The following is a 16,598-nucleotide window of genomic DNA, read 5'->3' as shown; positions in this document are numbered from 1 at the left end:
CTATTAAAGGTAGGCTACTTTGTTTTAGGTCAGCCATTTTAACCAGGGCCAGCCATACTATCACAGACACAGGCAAAGCTCTGCTCCAGACTCAAAGCCTGTTATCACTTACTGTAGCACAATACAAAGAGCATCGCGCATCACTGAGGCAGGACAGGAGCATGAGGCGGAACCCATGAGGCGGAACCCATGAGGCGGAACCCACTCACTGATGGACGAAACAATGGCATGGAACGTGACGGAACGTTATGGAACCGGAATGACGGAACCGGAATGTGCAGGCAGCCATGGCGTTGATGGATGAGAAGAACCAAGCAATGAGAAATGGAATTGACAACTTTACATATCTAATAAAGGGTAAAATAATAGCCTTTCTGTCATTATTTCCAGGCTTTATGGAGAAATCCTAATGATTTGCATTTAGCTAAATGTCTGCTTTACACCCTGATTGATGATTTTTGATTACATATTCAACTATTACCTTTGAGGACAATGGACAATCATCTATCATCAAATTTTCCTAGAATAAGTTGTATAAGTTCACATTTTATTTCAAGTATAATGTTATTAAGATCAACTAAGACATAAATATATTTCAACAATAGGAAAAATGACAGAATAACACTATTGACACAATATCTAAAATATGAAAACCAGTGAAATGGCAATAAAAGCACTTGATATTGATATTATTACAAAACACAGCTGAATCCAATAGAGAACGAGTGATTTACATGCTATATAAATGAGGCATTTTAATGGCAAACATCACTGGCAGAAAGACACTGAGCAATGGGTTAACACCAATGAGACATCAATACATCGGTAAGTAGCATCAGAGAAGGGAAAGCTTGGTTGGGAGGATCGGCGACATTTCATTAACACACAGACACGAAAAGCCCGGCCTCAAAAATTGCAGCTAAAAACTGAAAACAAAAGCAAAGAGAAAGCAAAAAGGGGGAATCAGGAAGAACGATTTAAAACATGGCTCCAGCCTTGAGCAGAGCGTAGCGGGGGGGGGGGGGAATTCCCTTAAAGCCTAAATTATATTATTGTCTACACACAATACAATAACATGCAGCCTGGGAGAGGAGAGAGAGGACAGACAGACACACCTTCCTCAGGACTCTCCTCCTCCCCCTCAGCCTCTGCCACCTCCTCCTCCTCCACCCTCCCGTTAGGGCCTTCTGGGGCGGCACTAGCTGCCTCGGCCTGTATGGGTGGCACAGTATGGGCCTCGCCTATGGCCTCTGCCTGCTCTAAGGGCTCGGCTGGGGGGCTGTCCAGCTCAGGCTCATCCCCACTCCACAGCTCCTCAAGAGCTGCTGCGATTTCTGCTGCTGCCCCTTCCATCTCCTCCTCCAACATCAACACCTCTTCCTCCTCCTCCTCCTCCTCCTCCTCCTCCTCCTCGAATGTGTCTGTAAGAGCCTCGACGGTCTCTACTTTGTATAAAAGAAGTAGACATCAAGACTACGGGTTGGCAACACAGACTTGGGTTACACAGGTACAAATCGGTGGGACACTTTCAGCTCTGTAAAGGTGGCTCACGGTGTATACTGTATAGAATCTATTGTAGACAGAGATAGATGCACTGGTCACAGATGTTGTAGCGTATGAGTGAGTGACGTTTCTCCCCCGGTCATGTGGTTTGTTTGGGTTTGGACTGTATGGGATGTTTTGGATCATAGAGTTTAAGCATTCAGAGGCTTTTCTTTATATTAAAGATATAAAATCATCCTGAAAGAAAGATTAGATACTGGTCCAGCACACTGTTGGATATTCTTGTAGTTTTATTGTGTGCAATTGTGACAGCGTGAACCCAAAGGTTTTCGTCAGGCTATAAAAGAACCCTCACCTCACCTGTCTGTAAAATCTGCTGTGGATCGATGTTATCAAAATGCACACAATGGCCATAGTTTGTCTCTCTCTGTCACACACGCACCATGCCGACACACCACATCAGGCTATTTCCATTCAAACATACCTTTATCTGTAACAAAATGCATGCGTGATACACCATAACAGTCTTTTGCAAGCAAAGTTGTGCACTGTAGCTATACATACAGTACATTCTACATTAAGTGGACTTGTCCTTCCCATTGTCAGTTGAGAGAAGAGCCACAGAAATATATCAGAAATCCTACTCTCACCGCATCCAAGTTCTGAAACCATAACCTGAGTTGATCCATGTGATGGATAGTGGGGTGTGGGCACTATGTTCCAAAGGGGTTCTTCGCCTGTCCCCATAAGAAACCATTTTTATTTCCAGTTAAAACCCGTTTTGGTTTTGTGTAGAAACTTTTTTGTTTCCATGTAGAACCCTCCGTGGAAAGGGTTCTACAAGGAACCAAAAAAGGTTCTACCTGGAACCAAAACAGGTTCTTCAAAGGATTCTCCTATGGCCACAGCCCAAAAAAACTTTCAGGTTCTAGATAGTATAGCGTATGCAGAGGCAGAGACAGACAGTGGCTCCAAGGAGAACATGTCCTTAATCACTGTTCTAGGATCAGCCCTGGATCAGTAATCAATCCTCCAAACCCAAACTATTAGAAGTTACGAAACAGATCCCCAACAAGCATATCCTCACATCCTCCCTATGTGATCAGCACACACACCTGAAGTTCGATAATTCTATTGCGTCTTCCTAATCCATTCCCTGTGGATTAAGGGGCTACAGTATACAGCGTTGCAGTACTGTTCTGCATGCGGAGGATGCTCTGGACAGTGATGTGCGATTGATTTCTTTAACTCTGGGCCGGGGGTGCCTCTGCTCCTAACTCCTAAGCTGTCATGTTGACTATGAGTTGCAAATTGAGATTCTGGAATCCTGCTTAGAGGCAGAAAGATGCTGCTCAACCCAACAGGCTTTATGCAGCAGGCGTAACGCCTGCCCTCGCCATGCGGCACGGTGCTCAGGGTTTTATATTACGCCAGGCGGCTGGGCTGCTGTGTGTCTGTGTGTGTCTATGGAGCAGGGCAGTGACTGGATGTGGCAGCAGTGTACAGCCTGCTGGGTCACATCACAGCAGGGGCACTCTCTGCACAGAGAGGAGGACTGATGCCTTATGGCGTCCGCACGCTTCTCGGCCGAAACAGTTTGGAACAGTTAGTGCATACAGTATATTATGATGACATTTTGTGACGTTTTTCTTCGTTTTGGACTTTGGCAAGAGTTTTTATGGCTGTTCGGACACACACATGTTTTTCTTGAGGCAAGCCTGTCGGTAGCCGAAGACTACGCCCCCTTGTTAATGATTTGGCCAATAGTAGGGTTTCTTCAATGAAGTGCATATTGTCATTCAACGAGAGATGACTCGGACTCGTACATTTGTTTACTTGGGAAATACTGCACTAAACCTCTAAGAAATCTGTCATTAATTATCTTAGATTAATTGTATTTTTAAGAAGTATATACTGGCTATGGTGTCTCAAAACAGACAAACAGAACTATTGCCGCCTTTTATTCGTTTTTCAAGCAAAGGTCTTTTAAGAGAGTATGCGAGCACACTCGTTCGGTTCAGCTAGCTGAGCTCGGCTAGGCACCAGCCGAACTGAAGCATGCGGATGCCTTCATACAGTCTGCAAGCTGGAGACATAGAGGTGTTGTTGCTCTGTAATAATACTAGACACCTAGCAATTTTATGAAGTTGGTTTTAGCTAGCCCATATAGGTTCCCAATCTCCCAACTAGCTACCAAGAAGCCATTCCATGCTATCAATCAAGTTTTTATTTTACTAGGCAAGCCAGTTAAGAACACATTCTTATTTTACAATGATGGCCTACCCCGGCCAAAGCCTCCCCTAACCCGGACAATGCTGGGCCAATTGTGCGCCGCCCTATGGGACTCCCGATCACAGCCAGTTGTGATACAACTGAACCAGGGTCTGTAGTGAGGCCTCTAGCACAAAGATATTGTGCCTTAGACCGCTGCGCCACTCGGGAGCCCCAAGTTAGTTTTTCTAACTTGTCTAACTATCTTAGCTAGGATGCCTGTTGGCAAACTTTAGAAAAGCAAGCAATAGCTAAATGTAATGAATAAGTCTCACATTCCTTTTAATCTTTTATCCAGATTTTAGCAGATGCAGAGAAGCATATTTAACTGCAGTCAGGAGGATATAGATAGCTCAAGAGATATGCTTGGATATGCAGAAAAATACACATCTTTTTTTACATAGAATTAAGCATATTAATTATGGCCCTATATTGCAAAAAGCTGTTTCAGGTGTTTGAAAAGTGTAAAATTGCAGGGGACCAAGCCACCTTCCGAATCCCTCCGAAATTTGTGGTACATGGAGCCCCTTCATCCAGCCTACTACAGAAAACATTAACTTCAGCCTTGATGAGGTGCTAAGGACTTGTCTTTGTTGACTAATACTATAAGCCTTTGAAGTTGTGAGAGAGCGTATTGAGAGTGTGTGTGCTGTGTGTCCTCTGAGAGCATGTGTGTGTATTTGCAGTGCAGTGCGTGTTTGTGTTGAGCTGAACGTCGTCCTGTGGATCCGGTGATCTACAACGTGTGTGTGTGTGTGTGTGTGTGTGTGTGTGTGTGTGTGTGTGTGTGTGTGTGCGTGTGTGTGTGTGTGTGCGTGTGTGTGTGTGTGTGTGTGTGTGTGTGTGTGTGTGAGTGGGTGATGGGACACATGAGAAGGGTGGGCTCAGGGATGAGTTTGTCTTTGAGGGAGCGATGACAGACAGAGACATAACACATGGCATGAAGATGTCACAGACCGGCAGAGAGGAAAACATGTGCATGGAACAAGTCTTAGTTCATGCACCTCTGTATATTGCTGCAAGCCATTTGGACCACAGCAAGTTCAGCGGCTGCATGCCACTCTGTTTAAGTGATTTGCATATGGCATTTTTTTTTTTACCTGTATGCATAAACATTTTATGATATGCATCCTTGCAAGTATGCGCATGTAGGTTTAAGAATTTTCTCAGGCAAATTTGTGTTCAAATTAAAAAGGAAATCAGTTATATTTATATTCATCGGATCACTTTGATAAGTGATGGGATGCTTCCGGAGGCAAAGTCGACTACAGTGAACAAATGGCTTTGATTGAGATAAATCACAACAAACTAGATCATCTAAACATCACAAAACATGAAAGTGCTCAGATTCTTTTAACTAATTGACACCACAGGGACAGAAACAAACACACGGACGGACGGACGGACGGAAGGAAAGACGGAGGTTATTGGTCGAACCACAGAAAAGGGGGATCGGGGGTAAAAGAGAGGGAGAAAGAGGAAGGTAGGAGGAAGAAGGGAAGATAGAATGGCGTACGTAGAGGAACCATGCGCGGTTCACCTTGGATCTGTCTAAAGGCAGCGGCCGGCACTGAGGGCCGAGAGGAGACCGAGCGATCCCACTCAGGGCTGAACAAGGGGTGATCATAGTATTCCTCGTCAGAGTGGTAGGGGTCATCCTCGGGCATAGACACAGAGATGGAGGGGGCGAGGAACTTGCACCTCTCCCGAGAATTTTGGAAGTGGTGGAGAGGGCAGGCCTCCTCCTCCTCATCCCCTACATCTACAAACAACAGACACACAGGAGAAGAACGTACTGCAGGGGAAATCTGGACACACACAGAGAGAGAGACAGACAGGGAGAGGGAGAGGGAAAGACTCACAGAGAAACAGACAGGGAGGGAAAGAAATTGAGGAAGGGGAAGGGAGGTAGAGGGACAAACAACAGGCACACAGGAGAAGAACGTACTGCAGGGGAAATCTGGACACACACAGAGAGAGAGACAGACATGGAGAGGGAGAGGGAAAGACTCACAGAGAAACAGACAGGGAGGGAAAGAAATTGAGGAAGGGGAAGGGGAGGGAAGTAGAGGGACAAACAACAGGCACACAGGAGAAGAACTTACTGCAGGGGAAATCTGGACACACACAGAGAAACACACAGGGAGGTAGGGAGGGATGGAGAAGGGGGTATAGAGGGACTTAGTGTTGGGGAGAAAGAGAGAGACTGATGAGAGCGAGGAAGAGAAAGTAGTAGAGATAAAGAGAAAAAAAGATTGAGAGAACAAGGGAAAACTAAGACAAAGGGTGAAAGAGAGAGAGAGAGAGAGAGAGAGAGAGAGAGAGAGAGAGAGAGAGAGAGAGAGGGAGAGAGAGAAGCAACAAGACAAAGACACAAGGACAGTGACCAGCAACTGAAAGTGACTGAGTTTGGTGTCTGCCATAATCAGAGAGAAGATGGGACCACATATTCTGAACAATTTAACAGTGACCGTGATGTAAAGCAATGTAACAATGACATCCATTGAAAGCTGCTGCAGTACTGATGAGCAGTGCTGTAGTGCTGCCAGTGGGCCGACAACTTTGCTTGCTGGCTGAGGTATTTACTCACTGCCCCGAGTAAAACAGTGGTGCCAAGGTGTTCTTTTATAAACATACTTCAATTTCTATAGGAATTGATAAAGATATTTAAATATAAGGGAGATTTCTACGTAATAAGATAGGAACAGAGGGAGTTTCCATTTTCTGAACATCAGGAAGCTATGTAGCTAACATGTAAATTCAACCACCAGTCTGTCTGAGCATGGCTGGGCCCTCCCACAGTCTCTGTCATAGGTCACATGTCCACTGCAGTCAGACTAAACAAACACAGATCAGGTCAGGCACGATCAGAAACAAACCAGGAAGACAAACAAGCATGGGCAGAGAACAAGGAAAACTAACAAGAAGACATGCTTAAACACAGGACAGAAGAATAAAGACAAATACACATAAGTGGAAACAAGAGAGGTTAGGAAGGCAAACAGGCTACAAGAGTTTTATCTGCAAGGACAGGAGGGGTGGATGATGAAAGTCAGGGGAGAGGAAGGATGCCGGTGGGGGGTGAGGAAGAGTGAGGATGGGTGAGGTCATGCGAAGGTCATGCACTGGCATTCCAAGACGAATGATCAGGGAATGGGGAGGATGAAGGAGTATGGGCTGGTGGATGGAGGGATTGAGGTAAAGAAGTGATTAAGGTGAAAGCATTTCTAAATCCGGGGTAAAAAGGAAAATGAGGAGAAGGGAGAGGACTACTGTTCAAAGAGAATGAATGTCTAAGAAACACTTCCTGTGTTTGGTTTCCTTTTTCTGTGTAACCATATGACCCAGGTAGGGAGCCTCTGTGATTGGTTCTTCTGAAGGTGACACATACAGTATCCTCCAATGGGGCAGTGGAATGGGGTTCCAACTCATCTCAGCACGGTCAAATACAACTCTACTTCACATTCACTCATGATGATAACACATCTCTCTCTCTCTCTCCCTCTCTCTCTCTCTCTCTCTCCCTCTCTCTCTCTCTCCCTCATCTCTCTCTCCTTCATCTCTCTCTCAGGACCTTACCTTGATCCAGGGGTCCAAAGCAGTGTTCAGCAGCAGGTGAGGGAGGAGGGGATGGAGGCAGGTTTGCCGCGTCTTCAACTACAGAAAACCAGACAGAGGAGACAATGTATAGGGAGTGACATTTGGAAACAGCTAGTGTGTGTGTATCTGTGCATGTGTGCGTCAAGGTAGTAGCTGATGAAGCCTGGAGTGTCTCTCTCTCTCTCTCTCTCTCTCTCTCTCTCTCTCTCTCTCTCTCTCTCTCTCTCTCTCTCTCTCTCTACACCTCTCTCTCTACCACTTTCTCTCTCTCCCTACCTCTCTCCCTACCTCTCCCTCTCCCTCCCCCTATATATCGCTCTATCTCTGGTTAATCCTCTGAAAGTCACTGTAAATAGTAAAGATGTGAATAAATACTATAATGGCTGTTTTTTGCTGCGTAATTCCTCCAATGAGCATTATCTGATGGAAATGTGATGAACTGTAATAGTAATTTAGCTAACAGTTGTAATACAAGTACATTACAGGCATTCTTATAACAGACAACCCATTTAAAGCAATTGAGAATAATAAAAAAACAGCATAGTCCTTACAACCTTCCCTTCAGTGACGTCAAGGCTGGCTCACACACTAACCCTCCATAGATGTATGATGCCATAGATGTGCTGACAGACAGACGTCGCATCCGGGGATAGAGAGAGGCATGTTGAGGGTCAGTGTTGCTATGTGGCTTCCAGAGGGCTGATCTGGGATATGCTCTGCTCTGGGCTTACTCCCCCAGCACTACCACCATGGTAGATCTACTCTGACAGCTGTCCGGACCTGACACTGCTCTCTAACCCCTACCCGCATACCACCAACAGCACCATTTCTGTCCACTGACATCGGCCAAAAAGACCTCTTGTTTCACACTCAGAATCACTATGCGTCCTCTGGAGGGGTGGGGAAGGCCGGGACATGTCAAGAGTGTGTGTGTGTGTGTGTGTGTGTGTGTGTGTGTGTGTGTGTGTGTGTGTGTGTGTGTGTGTGTGTGTGTACATGCATGTATGTGTGTGCGTACCTGAGGGCAGTCTTGTCTCCTGTTCTCCCTTCAGTACTGCCACTGCCTCGGCTGTCACCTCCTGCACGATCCGCGCAGATACTTGCTCTGTGACAGACACACACACACACACACACACACACACACACACACACAGATGTCAGTGACATGTCTAAACCAACCATATCTTGTCAATCATCGTGTGTAAATTAAATATTAACTTGAGGTCTGTCCTTATTGATTGATAATGCATTTAATGATAGCCTTAGATAGACAGAAAGAAAATTGTTTAATACAGGTATGCAGAGAACCAAAAAAATAAATAATCTATACTTCAATCTATACTTGGAGCATTGGCAGCGTTCTAACTGCAGAAATCACCATGGAAACACAGTTTCAGGCAGGAAGACAGCAGCCACAACTACTAGCCAATCAGAAATGGTCTTGGGCCTGGGCCTGTGATTGGCAGATAACTTTGAGCCAACAATTGTGTGGTCTGCCCAGGATCGTACTAACTATGAACCAAACGAAAGCAAAGGAAGCATGTTTCTTTTTTCGTTGGAAAATGTTTTGCTACGGTGTGCACTAATGAATACGACCCAGATACCCTACACTGGTCAGAAACTATTTTATCTAGATTATATCTTTACCCATTAGACCTAAAGATGTAGGATCTTAATTTGATCACTATTTTGTTGCTGAGAATTTTCCTGCACAGCAGTAGTGTATTCGAGGTTTAAAAACTGTCAGACATTATTTGTCCTAACATAAAATGTTTTTGTTGACGAAGCAAAAGTGGGGAGCTCTGGCGGAACGTCATATGATGCTGTTTTTACGCACGTGCAATGATGTCCAAGGTAAATCAACAGTATTCATTGTTTGCGGGAATGTCTTTGTTGTTGTAATAATGTGGTAGTTTCACCATTAAGGATTCCAGTTTTAATGTTAGCTAGCGCTAGTCGGCTGTATTTTTCCTTCTATAGCAGTGGTTCCCAACCAGGAGTACTAGGACCTATCCACAGGGGGTACTTGAGAAGACTCATGAGATCATAGGCCTACTGGTCAAATGCACATGAGGGGGTACATTCAGGGCTACACCGGGCAGAGCAAAATTCTGTTGGTGGTACAGTAACCAAAAAAGATCAACCACTATTCTATAGCTTGGTCTCAATCTTCTTTCTAAATGGTGAGTCAAACATGTTTCCAGCTCCTTTATTTCCATAACTGGTCATGTTCTCATGGCTCTCTCATCTCTCTGCAGCAGACATATAGTGAGCAATATGTTTGGAACAATGAATCACAATGTCGTTGCAGTATCAAATCGCAATACATATCGTAGATGGCACCTAAGTATCGTGAGGTCCCTGGTACTTCCCAGCCCTAGTATGTGCATGTGTGTGGGTAGGGTTTGTGGATATACAATATGTTGTAATTGGACAGCCATACATGATTCCTGTGCATATGGACTCCAATATATAGTCTACATCCATATCATGTCATTTATTTTACATTCATGAGTTTAACTGTCATTAGTGTTTTTGAAAATGTCCGTCTTCTAAACAGTGTAATTGACATGGCAACGGTGTATTTCAGTGGGGATAGTTAGTTGGCGGTGAAGAGCTTTGGTGGTCACGACGTGGAGCTGTTTCAGGACCATTTTCCACCCACCAGACACACGCACGCGCGCGCGCGCGCGTCTTCTGGGAACACTCACACAGCACACTCACCCACTCAAATGATCCTGCGTTTCTGTGGCTCCATTTTAGAGTGAAAAGGAGAGTGTCATACACACATGGCCAAATACGTACCACTGCCAAACCCAAGTGTCATTGCAGTCAATTTAATCCAATCAACCCAAATCTATTCAAGAAAACCTGAAAACCTGAAAGAGTGTTTTAACAACTTCAGTAGAAGTTATACATGCCAAGTAGTCTCAAACCAGCTGGAAAATAGAACAGAACAATCGATACTGTAAATCTAGGACCATCAAGTAACACCCTTAGATCACCCTGAGATCAAGATCATAAAACTGGATTTCATGTCTTCAATGTCAACCCTGTGATGTTGTGCCTGATGTACTGAACAAAAATATAAATCCAAGAACCAACACTTTCAGTTATTTATTTATTCATACATTTTTATTTAACCTTTATTTAACCAGGTAGACCAGTTGAGAACAAGTTCTCATTTACAACTGTGACCTGGCCAAGATAAAGCAAAGCAGTGCGACAACAACAACACAGTTACACATGGGATAAACAAACGTACAGTCAATAACCGGCCATAGTGGCAAAGTAGTTACAATTTAGCAATTTACACTGGAGTGATACATGTGCAGATGAGGATGTGCAAGTAGAAATACTGGTGTGCAAAAGAGCAGAAAACAAAAACAAATATGGGGATGAGGTAGGTAGTTGGTTGGATGGGCTATTTACAGATGGGCTGTGTACAGCTGCAGCGATTGGTAAGCTGCTCTGTCAGCTGATGCTTAAAGTTAGTGAGGGAGATATAAGTCTCCAACTTCAGTGATATTTGCAATTCGTTCCAGTCATTGGCAGCAGAGAACTGGAAGGATAGGCAGCCAAAGAGGTGTTAGCTATGGGGATGACCAGTGAAATATACCTGCTGGAGCACGTGCTATGGGTGGGTGTTGCTATGGTGACCCGTGAGCTGAGATAAGGCGGCGCTTTACCGAGCAAAGACTTATAAATAATCTGGAGCCAGTGGGTTTGGCGATGAATACATAGCGAGGACCAGCCAACAAGAGCATATAGGTCGCAGTGGTGGTTAGTATATGGGACTTTGGTGACAAAACGGATGGCACTGTGATTTACTGCATCCAATTTGCTGAGTAGAGTGTTGGAGGCTATTTTGTAAATGACATCGCTGAAGTCAAGGATTGGTAGGATAGTCCATTTTATGAGGGTATGTTTGGCAGCATGAGTGAAGGAGGCTTTGTTGTGAAATAGGAAGCCGATTCTAGATTTAACTTCGGATTGGAGATGCTTAATGTGTCTGGAAGGAGAGTTTATAGTGTAGCCAGACACCTAGGTATTTGTAATTGTCCACATATTCTAAGTCAGGACCGTCCAGAGTAGTGATGCTAGTCAGGAGGGCGGGTGCGGGCAGCGATCGTTTGAAGAGCATGCATTTAGTTTTACTAGCATGTTGGGAATAGGGGGCAGCATGTTCACTTTTGGATGAAAGGCGTGCCCAGAGTAAACTGCCTCCTACTCTTTCCCAGATGGGAATATATGCATAGTATTATTACTGGTGGATAGACAACACTCAGAAGTTTCTAAAACTGTTTGAATTATGTCTGTGAGTATAACAGAACTCATATGGCAGACAAAAACCTGAGAAGAAATCCAAACAGGAAGTGAGACCTCAATTTTGAAAACAGTGCCATTTGAGGTCCAGCTTACATATGGATGTTTGTGCACTTCCTAGGGCTTCCACAAGATGTCACCGTCTTTAGATTCTGGTTGTATGATTCTACTATAAAGGAGGGGCTCATAATAGCTCTTTGTCTGGAGGAATTGTTCAGGCTTTTTGAGGATTGAATGCTAGGCTGAACAGGCTAACAACAAGTGGCTAAATGGTGGGCTTTATGGAACAAATCAGTCATTTATTGTCGAACTGGGATTCCTGGAACTGCCTTCTGATATTCAAAGGTAAGTGAATATTTATAGTGTTTTTTGTAGCGGTTGCATAGAGGATACGTTTATCTTTAATTCTGTGAATAACACTTGCATCTTTTATCAATGTTTATTGTGAGTATTTCTGCAAAATCACCGGATGTTTTGGAATCAAAACATTACTGCAAGTAACGCGCCAATGTAAACTGAGATGTTATATATATATATGCACATTATCGAACAAAACACACAATAAATGTATTACATGATGTCCTATGAGTGTCATCTGATGGAGATAATCAAAGGTTAGTGATTAATTTTATCTATATTTCTGCTTTTGTGACTGACTGTGAAAAATGTCTGTGTGTGTCTTTGAATTTGGTGGTCATTTAACATAAATATATGTTGTGTTTTCACTGTAAAACATGTAAAAAATCGGACACGATGGGTAGATTAACAAGATGTTTATCTTTCATTTGCTGTATTGGACTTGTTACTGTGTGAAAGTTAAATATTTCTAAATAATATTTTTTTCAGCTGAATGGGAGGGGGTGTTCCCTTTGCCTTGAGCAGTTGGAGGCCACAGAAGGAGTGTTGTATGGCGTTGAAGCTCATTTGGAGGTTTGTTAGCGCAGTGTCCAGATGTAGTAGTTAGTGAACCAGGCAAGGCAGCCATTAGAGAAACGAAGGCTGTTGAGTCTGCCGATAAGAATACGGTGATTGACAGAGTCGAAAGTCTTGGCCAGGTTGATGAAGACTGCTGCACAGTACTGTCTTTTAACGATGGTGGTTAAGATATCGTTTAGGACCTTGAGCGTGGCTGAGGTGCAACTGTGACCAGCTCGGAAACCAGATTGCATAGAGGAGAAGGTACGGTGGGATTCGAAATGGTCGGTGATCTGTTTGTTCATTTGGCTTTCAAAGACTTAAGAAAGGCATGGAAGGATGGATATAGGTCTGTAACAGTTTGGGTCTTGTGTTTCCCCCTTTGAAGAGAGGGATGACCATGGCCGCTTTCCAATCTTTAGGAATCTCAGATGATACGAAAGAGAGGTTGAACAGACTAGTAATAGGGGTTGCAACAATGGTGGTGGATAATTTTAGGAAGAGAAGGTCCAGATTATCTAGCCTAGCTGATTTGTAGGGATCCAGATTTTGCAGATCTTTCAGAACATAAGGTGTCTGGATTTTGTTGAAGGAGAAGCAGAGGGGGGCTTGGGCCAGTTGCTGTGCGGGGTGCAGAGATGTTGGCCGGGGTTGGGATAGCCAGGTGAAAAGCTTGGCCAGCCGTAGAGGTGATTATTGAAATTCACGATTATCGTGGATTTATCAGTGGTAACAGTGTTTTCTAGTCTCAGTGCAATGGGCGGCTGGGAGGAGGTACTCTTAATCTTCATGGACTTTACAGTGTCACAAAACTTTTTGGAATTAGTGCTGCAGGATGCTAATTTCTGTGTGAAAAAGCAAGCCTTCTTAACTGATTCTGTGTATTGGTTCCTGACTTCCCTGAAATGTTTCATATCGCCGGGACTATTCGATGCTAGTGCTGTACGCCACAGGGTGTTATTGTGCTGGTCAAGGGCAGTCAAGTCTGGAGTGAACCAAAGGCTATATCTGTTCTTAGTTCTACATTTTTTGAATGTGCATGCTTATTTAAGATGGTGAGGAAAGCCCTTTTAAAAAACAACCAGGCATCCTCTTCTGACGGGATGAGGTCAATATCCTTCCCGGATACTTGGGCAAGGTCGATTAGAAAGGCCTGCACGAAGAAGTGTTTTAGGGAGCGTTTGACAGTGATGAGGGGTGATCGTTTGACCGCGGACCCATAACGGACGCAGGCAATGAGGCAGTGATCGCTGAGATCCTGGTTGAAAACAGCAGATGTGTAGAGGGCAAGTTGGTCAGGATGATATCTATGAGGGTGCCCATGTTTACAGATTTGGGGTTTAACCTGGTTGGTTCATTGATAAATTGTGTGAGATTGATTTGTGTGAGATTGAGGGCATCTAGCTTAGATTGTAGGACGGCTAGGGTGTTAAATTGAGTTATGAGTTTGCGGAGTTTAAACTCAGCAAAAAAAGAAATGTCCCTTTTTCAGGACCCTGTCTTTCAAAGACAATTCGTAAAATTCCAAATAACTTCACAGATCTTCATTGCAAAGGGTTTAAACACTGTTTTCCATGCTTGTTCAATGAACTATAAACAATTAATGAACATGCACCTATGGAACAGTCATTAAGACATTAACATGTGTAAATATTTGTATGAACGTAACAAGACTCAACAACTGAGACATAAACTGAACAAGTTCCACAGACATGTGACTAACAGAAATTGAATATTTTCTCCCTGAACAAAGGAGGGGTCAAAAGTAACAGTCAGTATCTGGTGTGGCCACCAGCTGCATTAAGTACTGTAGTGCATCTCCTCCTCATGGACTGTACCAGATTTGCCAGTTATTGCTGTGAGATTGTTACCCCATGGCCCTAGCACTCACCCTCCGATCCAACAGGTCCCAGACGTGCTCAATGGGATTGAGACCTGGGCTCTTCCCTGGCCATGGCAGAACACTAACATTCCAGTCTTGCAGGAAATCACACACAGAATGAGCAGTATGACTGGTGGCATTGTCATGCTGGAGGGTCATGTCAGAATGAGCCTGCAGGAACAGTACCACATGAGGGAGAAGGCCCTGTAAGGCACAGGATTGAGATAGCCTGCAATGATAACAAGCTCAGTCCGGTGATGCTGTTACACACCGCACCAGACCATGACGGACCATCCCACTCCAGAGTACAGGCCTCTGTGTAACGTTCATTCCATCTACGATTAACGCAAATCCAACCATCACCCCTGGTGAGACAAAATGGTGACTCGTCAGTGAAGGGCACTTTTTGCCACTCGAGTCTGGTCCAGTGACGGTGGGTTTGTGCCTATAGGTGACATTGTTGCCGGTGATGTCTGGTGAGGACCTGCCTTACAACAGGCCTACAAGCCCTCAGTCCAGCCTCTCTCAGCCTATTGCGGACAGTCTGAGCACTGAAAGAGGGATTGTGCATTCCTGGTGTAACTCGTGCAGTTGTTGTTGCCATCCTGCGTCCCACAGGTGTGATGTTCAGATGTACCGATCCTGTGCAGGTGTTGTTACACGTTGTCTGCCACTGTGAGGACTATCAGCTGTCCGTCCTGTTTCCCTGTGGCACCGTCTTAGGCGTCTCACAGTACGGAAATGGCAATTTATTGCCCTGGCCACATCTGCAGTCCTCATGCCTCCTTGCAGCACGCCTAAGGCATGTGCACACAGATGAGCAGGTACCCTGGGCATCTTTCTTTTGGTGTTTTTCAGAGTCAGTAGAAAGGCCTCTTCAGTGTCCTAAGTTTTCATAACTGGGACCTTTATTGCCTACTGTCTGTAAGCTGTTAATTAACCTCTTCCGTCTACCCCCTACTTTTTCGAACATTCTGTTAAAAATTGCGCAACATTTCAGTGTCCTGCTACTCATGCCAGGAATATAGTATATGCATATGATTAGTATGTGTGGATAGAAAACACTCTGAAGTTTCTAAAACTGCTTAAATAATGTCTGTGACTATAACAGAACGTGAACAGCAAGCGAAATCCCAAGAAAAACCTGGTCACAAAAACCACAGAAAAGTATTCATCCGCCAGTCTCTGAATTGTTTACTGCAAGCAAAAATATATAGCCGGGAGCTTGCAGTTCCAACAACTTCCACACGATGTCGCCAAAAACGTCATTTTCATTGACAAAAATCCTTTGTGTAATGACAAATAGATCCTTCATTTCGTCCAGCATACAGGAATCGATTTTTGGAAGAGAGACAAAGGACAACGTTTTCTTGAGTAGCTGCTATTGAATACAGATGACCCAGTGATCAATTTTATCGATTATTAACGTTTACAAATACCTAAAGTTGGGTTACAAAAGTAGGTTGAAGTGTTTTGTCAAAGAATATAGGCAACTTATATAATTTAAAAAATGACGTTGCGTTTTGGAAGGGAGCATTTTTCCTGAACCAGACAGGCTATACAAATGGATATTTTGGGCATACATGGACGGATTTAATCGGGAAAAATACCCAATTGTGATGTTTATGGAACATATAGGAGTGCCAACAACGAATATCATCAAAGGTAATGAATGTTTTATATTTTATTTCTGCGTTTTGTGTAGCGCCGGCTACGCTAATTATTTTGTTTACGTCCCCTTCAGGTATATTGGGGTGTTGCATGCTATCAGATAATAGCTTCTCATGCTTTCGCCGAAAAGCATTTTAAAAATCTGACTTGTTGGCTAGATTCACAACGAGTGTAGCTTTAATTAAATACCCTGCATGTGTGTTTTAATGAACGTTTGAGTTTTAACGAGTACATTTAGCATTTAGCGTAGCGCATTTGCATTTCCAGGTGTCTAGATGAGACGTCTGCGTCTCAGGTGGGAGCAAGAGGTTTTAAGTTTGCTGAAAATAAACGCAGTTGACAGTGAGAAGGCGTTTCTTTTTTTGCTGAGTTTAGTTCAAATAAGGAAATCAGTCAATGGAAATACATTCATTAGGCCCTAATCTATGGA

General features: G+C 43.9%; 1 protein-coding gene across 23 annotated transcripts in view; it reads right to left on the bottom strand.

The window, feature by feature from the left end:
• LOC110501784 (microtubule-associated protein 2) overlaps positions 1-16,598 on the bottom strand; it is a 176,245-nt gene that overhangs the window by 33,090 nt on the left and 126,557 nt on the right. For 18 of the 23 annotated variants that reach the window (XM_036959146.1, XM_036959147.1, XM_036959150.1 and 15 more), the window contains 4 exons: positions 8,393-8,479; positions 7,354-7,431; positions 5,315-5,536; positions 1,116-1,442 (listed from right to left, as the gene is read on the bottom strand). In XM_036959146.1, the coding sequence (XP_036815041.1) occupies positions 1,116-1,442; positions 5,315-5,536; positions 7,354-7,431; positions 8,393-8,479 (714 nt within the window). The other 5 variants (XM_036959159.1, XM_036959162.1, XM_036959156.1 and 2 more) reach the window with 4 other exon arrangements.

This window comes from Oncorhynchus mykiss, chromosome 22 (genome assembly GCF_013265735.2).
Source record: "Oncorhynchus mykiss isolate Arlee chromosome 22, USDA_OmykA_1.1, whole genome shotgun sequence".
In the NCBI taxonomy this organism is placed as follows: domain Eukaryota; kingdom Metazoa; phylum Chordata; class Actinopteri; order Salmoniformes; family Salmonidae; genus Oncorhynchus; species Oncorhynchus mykiss.
This window is presented reverse-complemented; position numbering and strand designations above follow the sequence as displayed.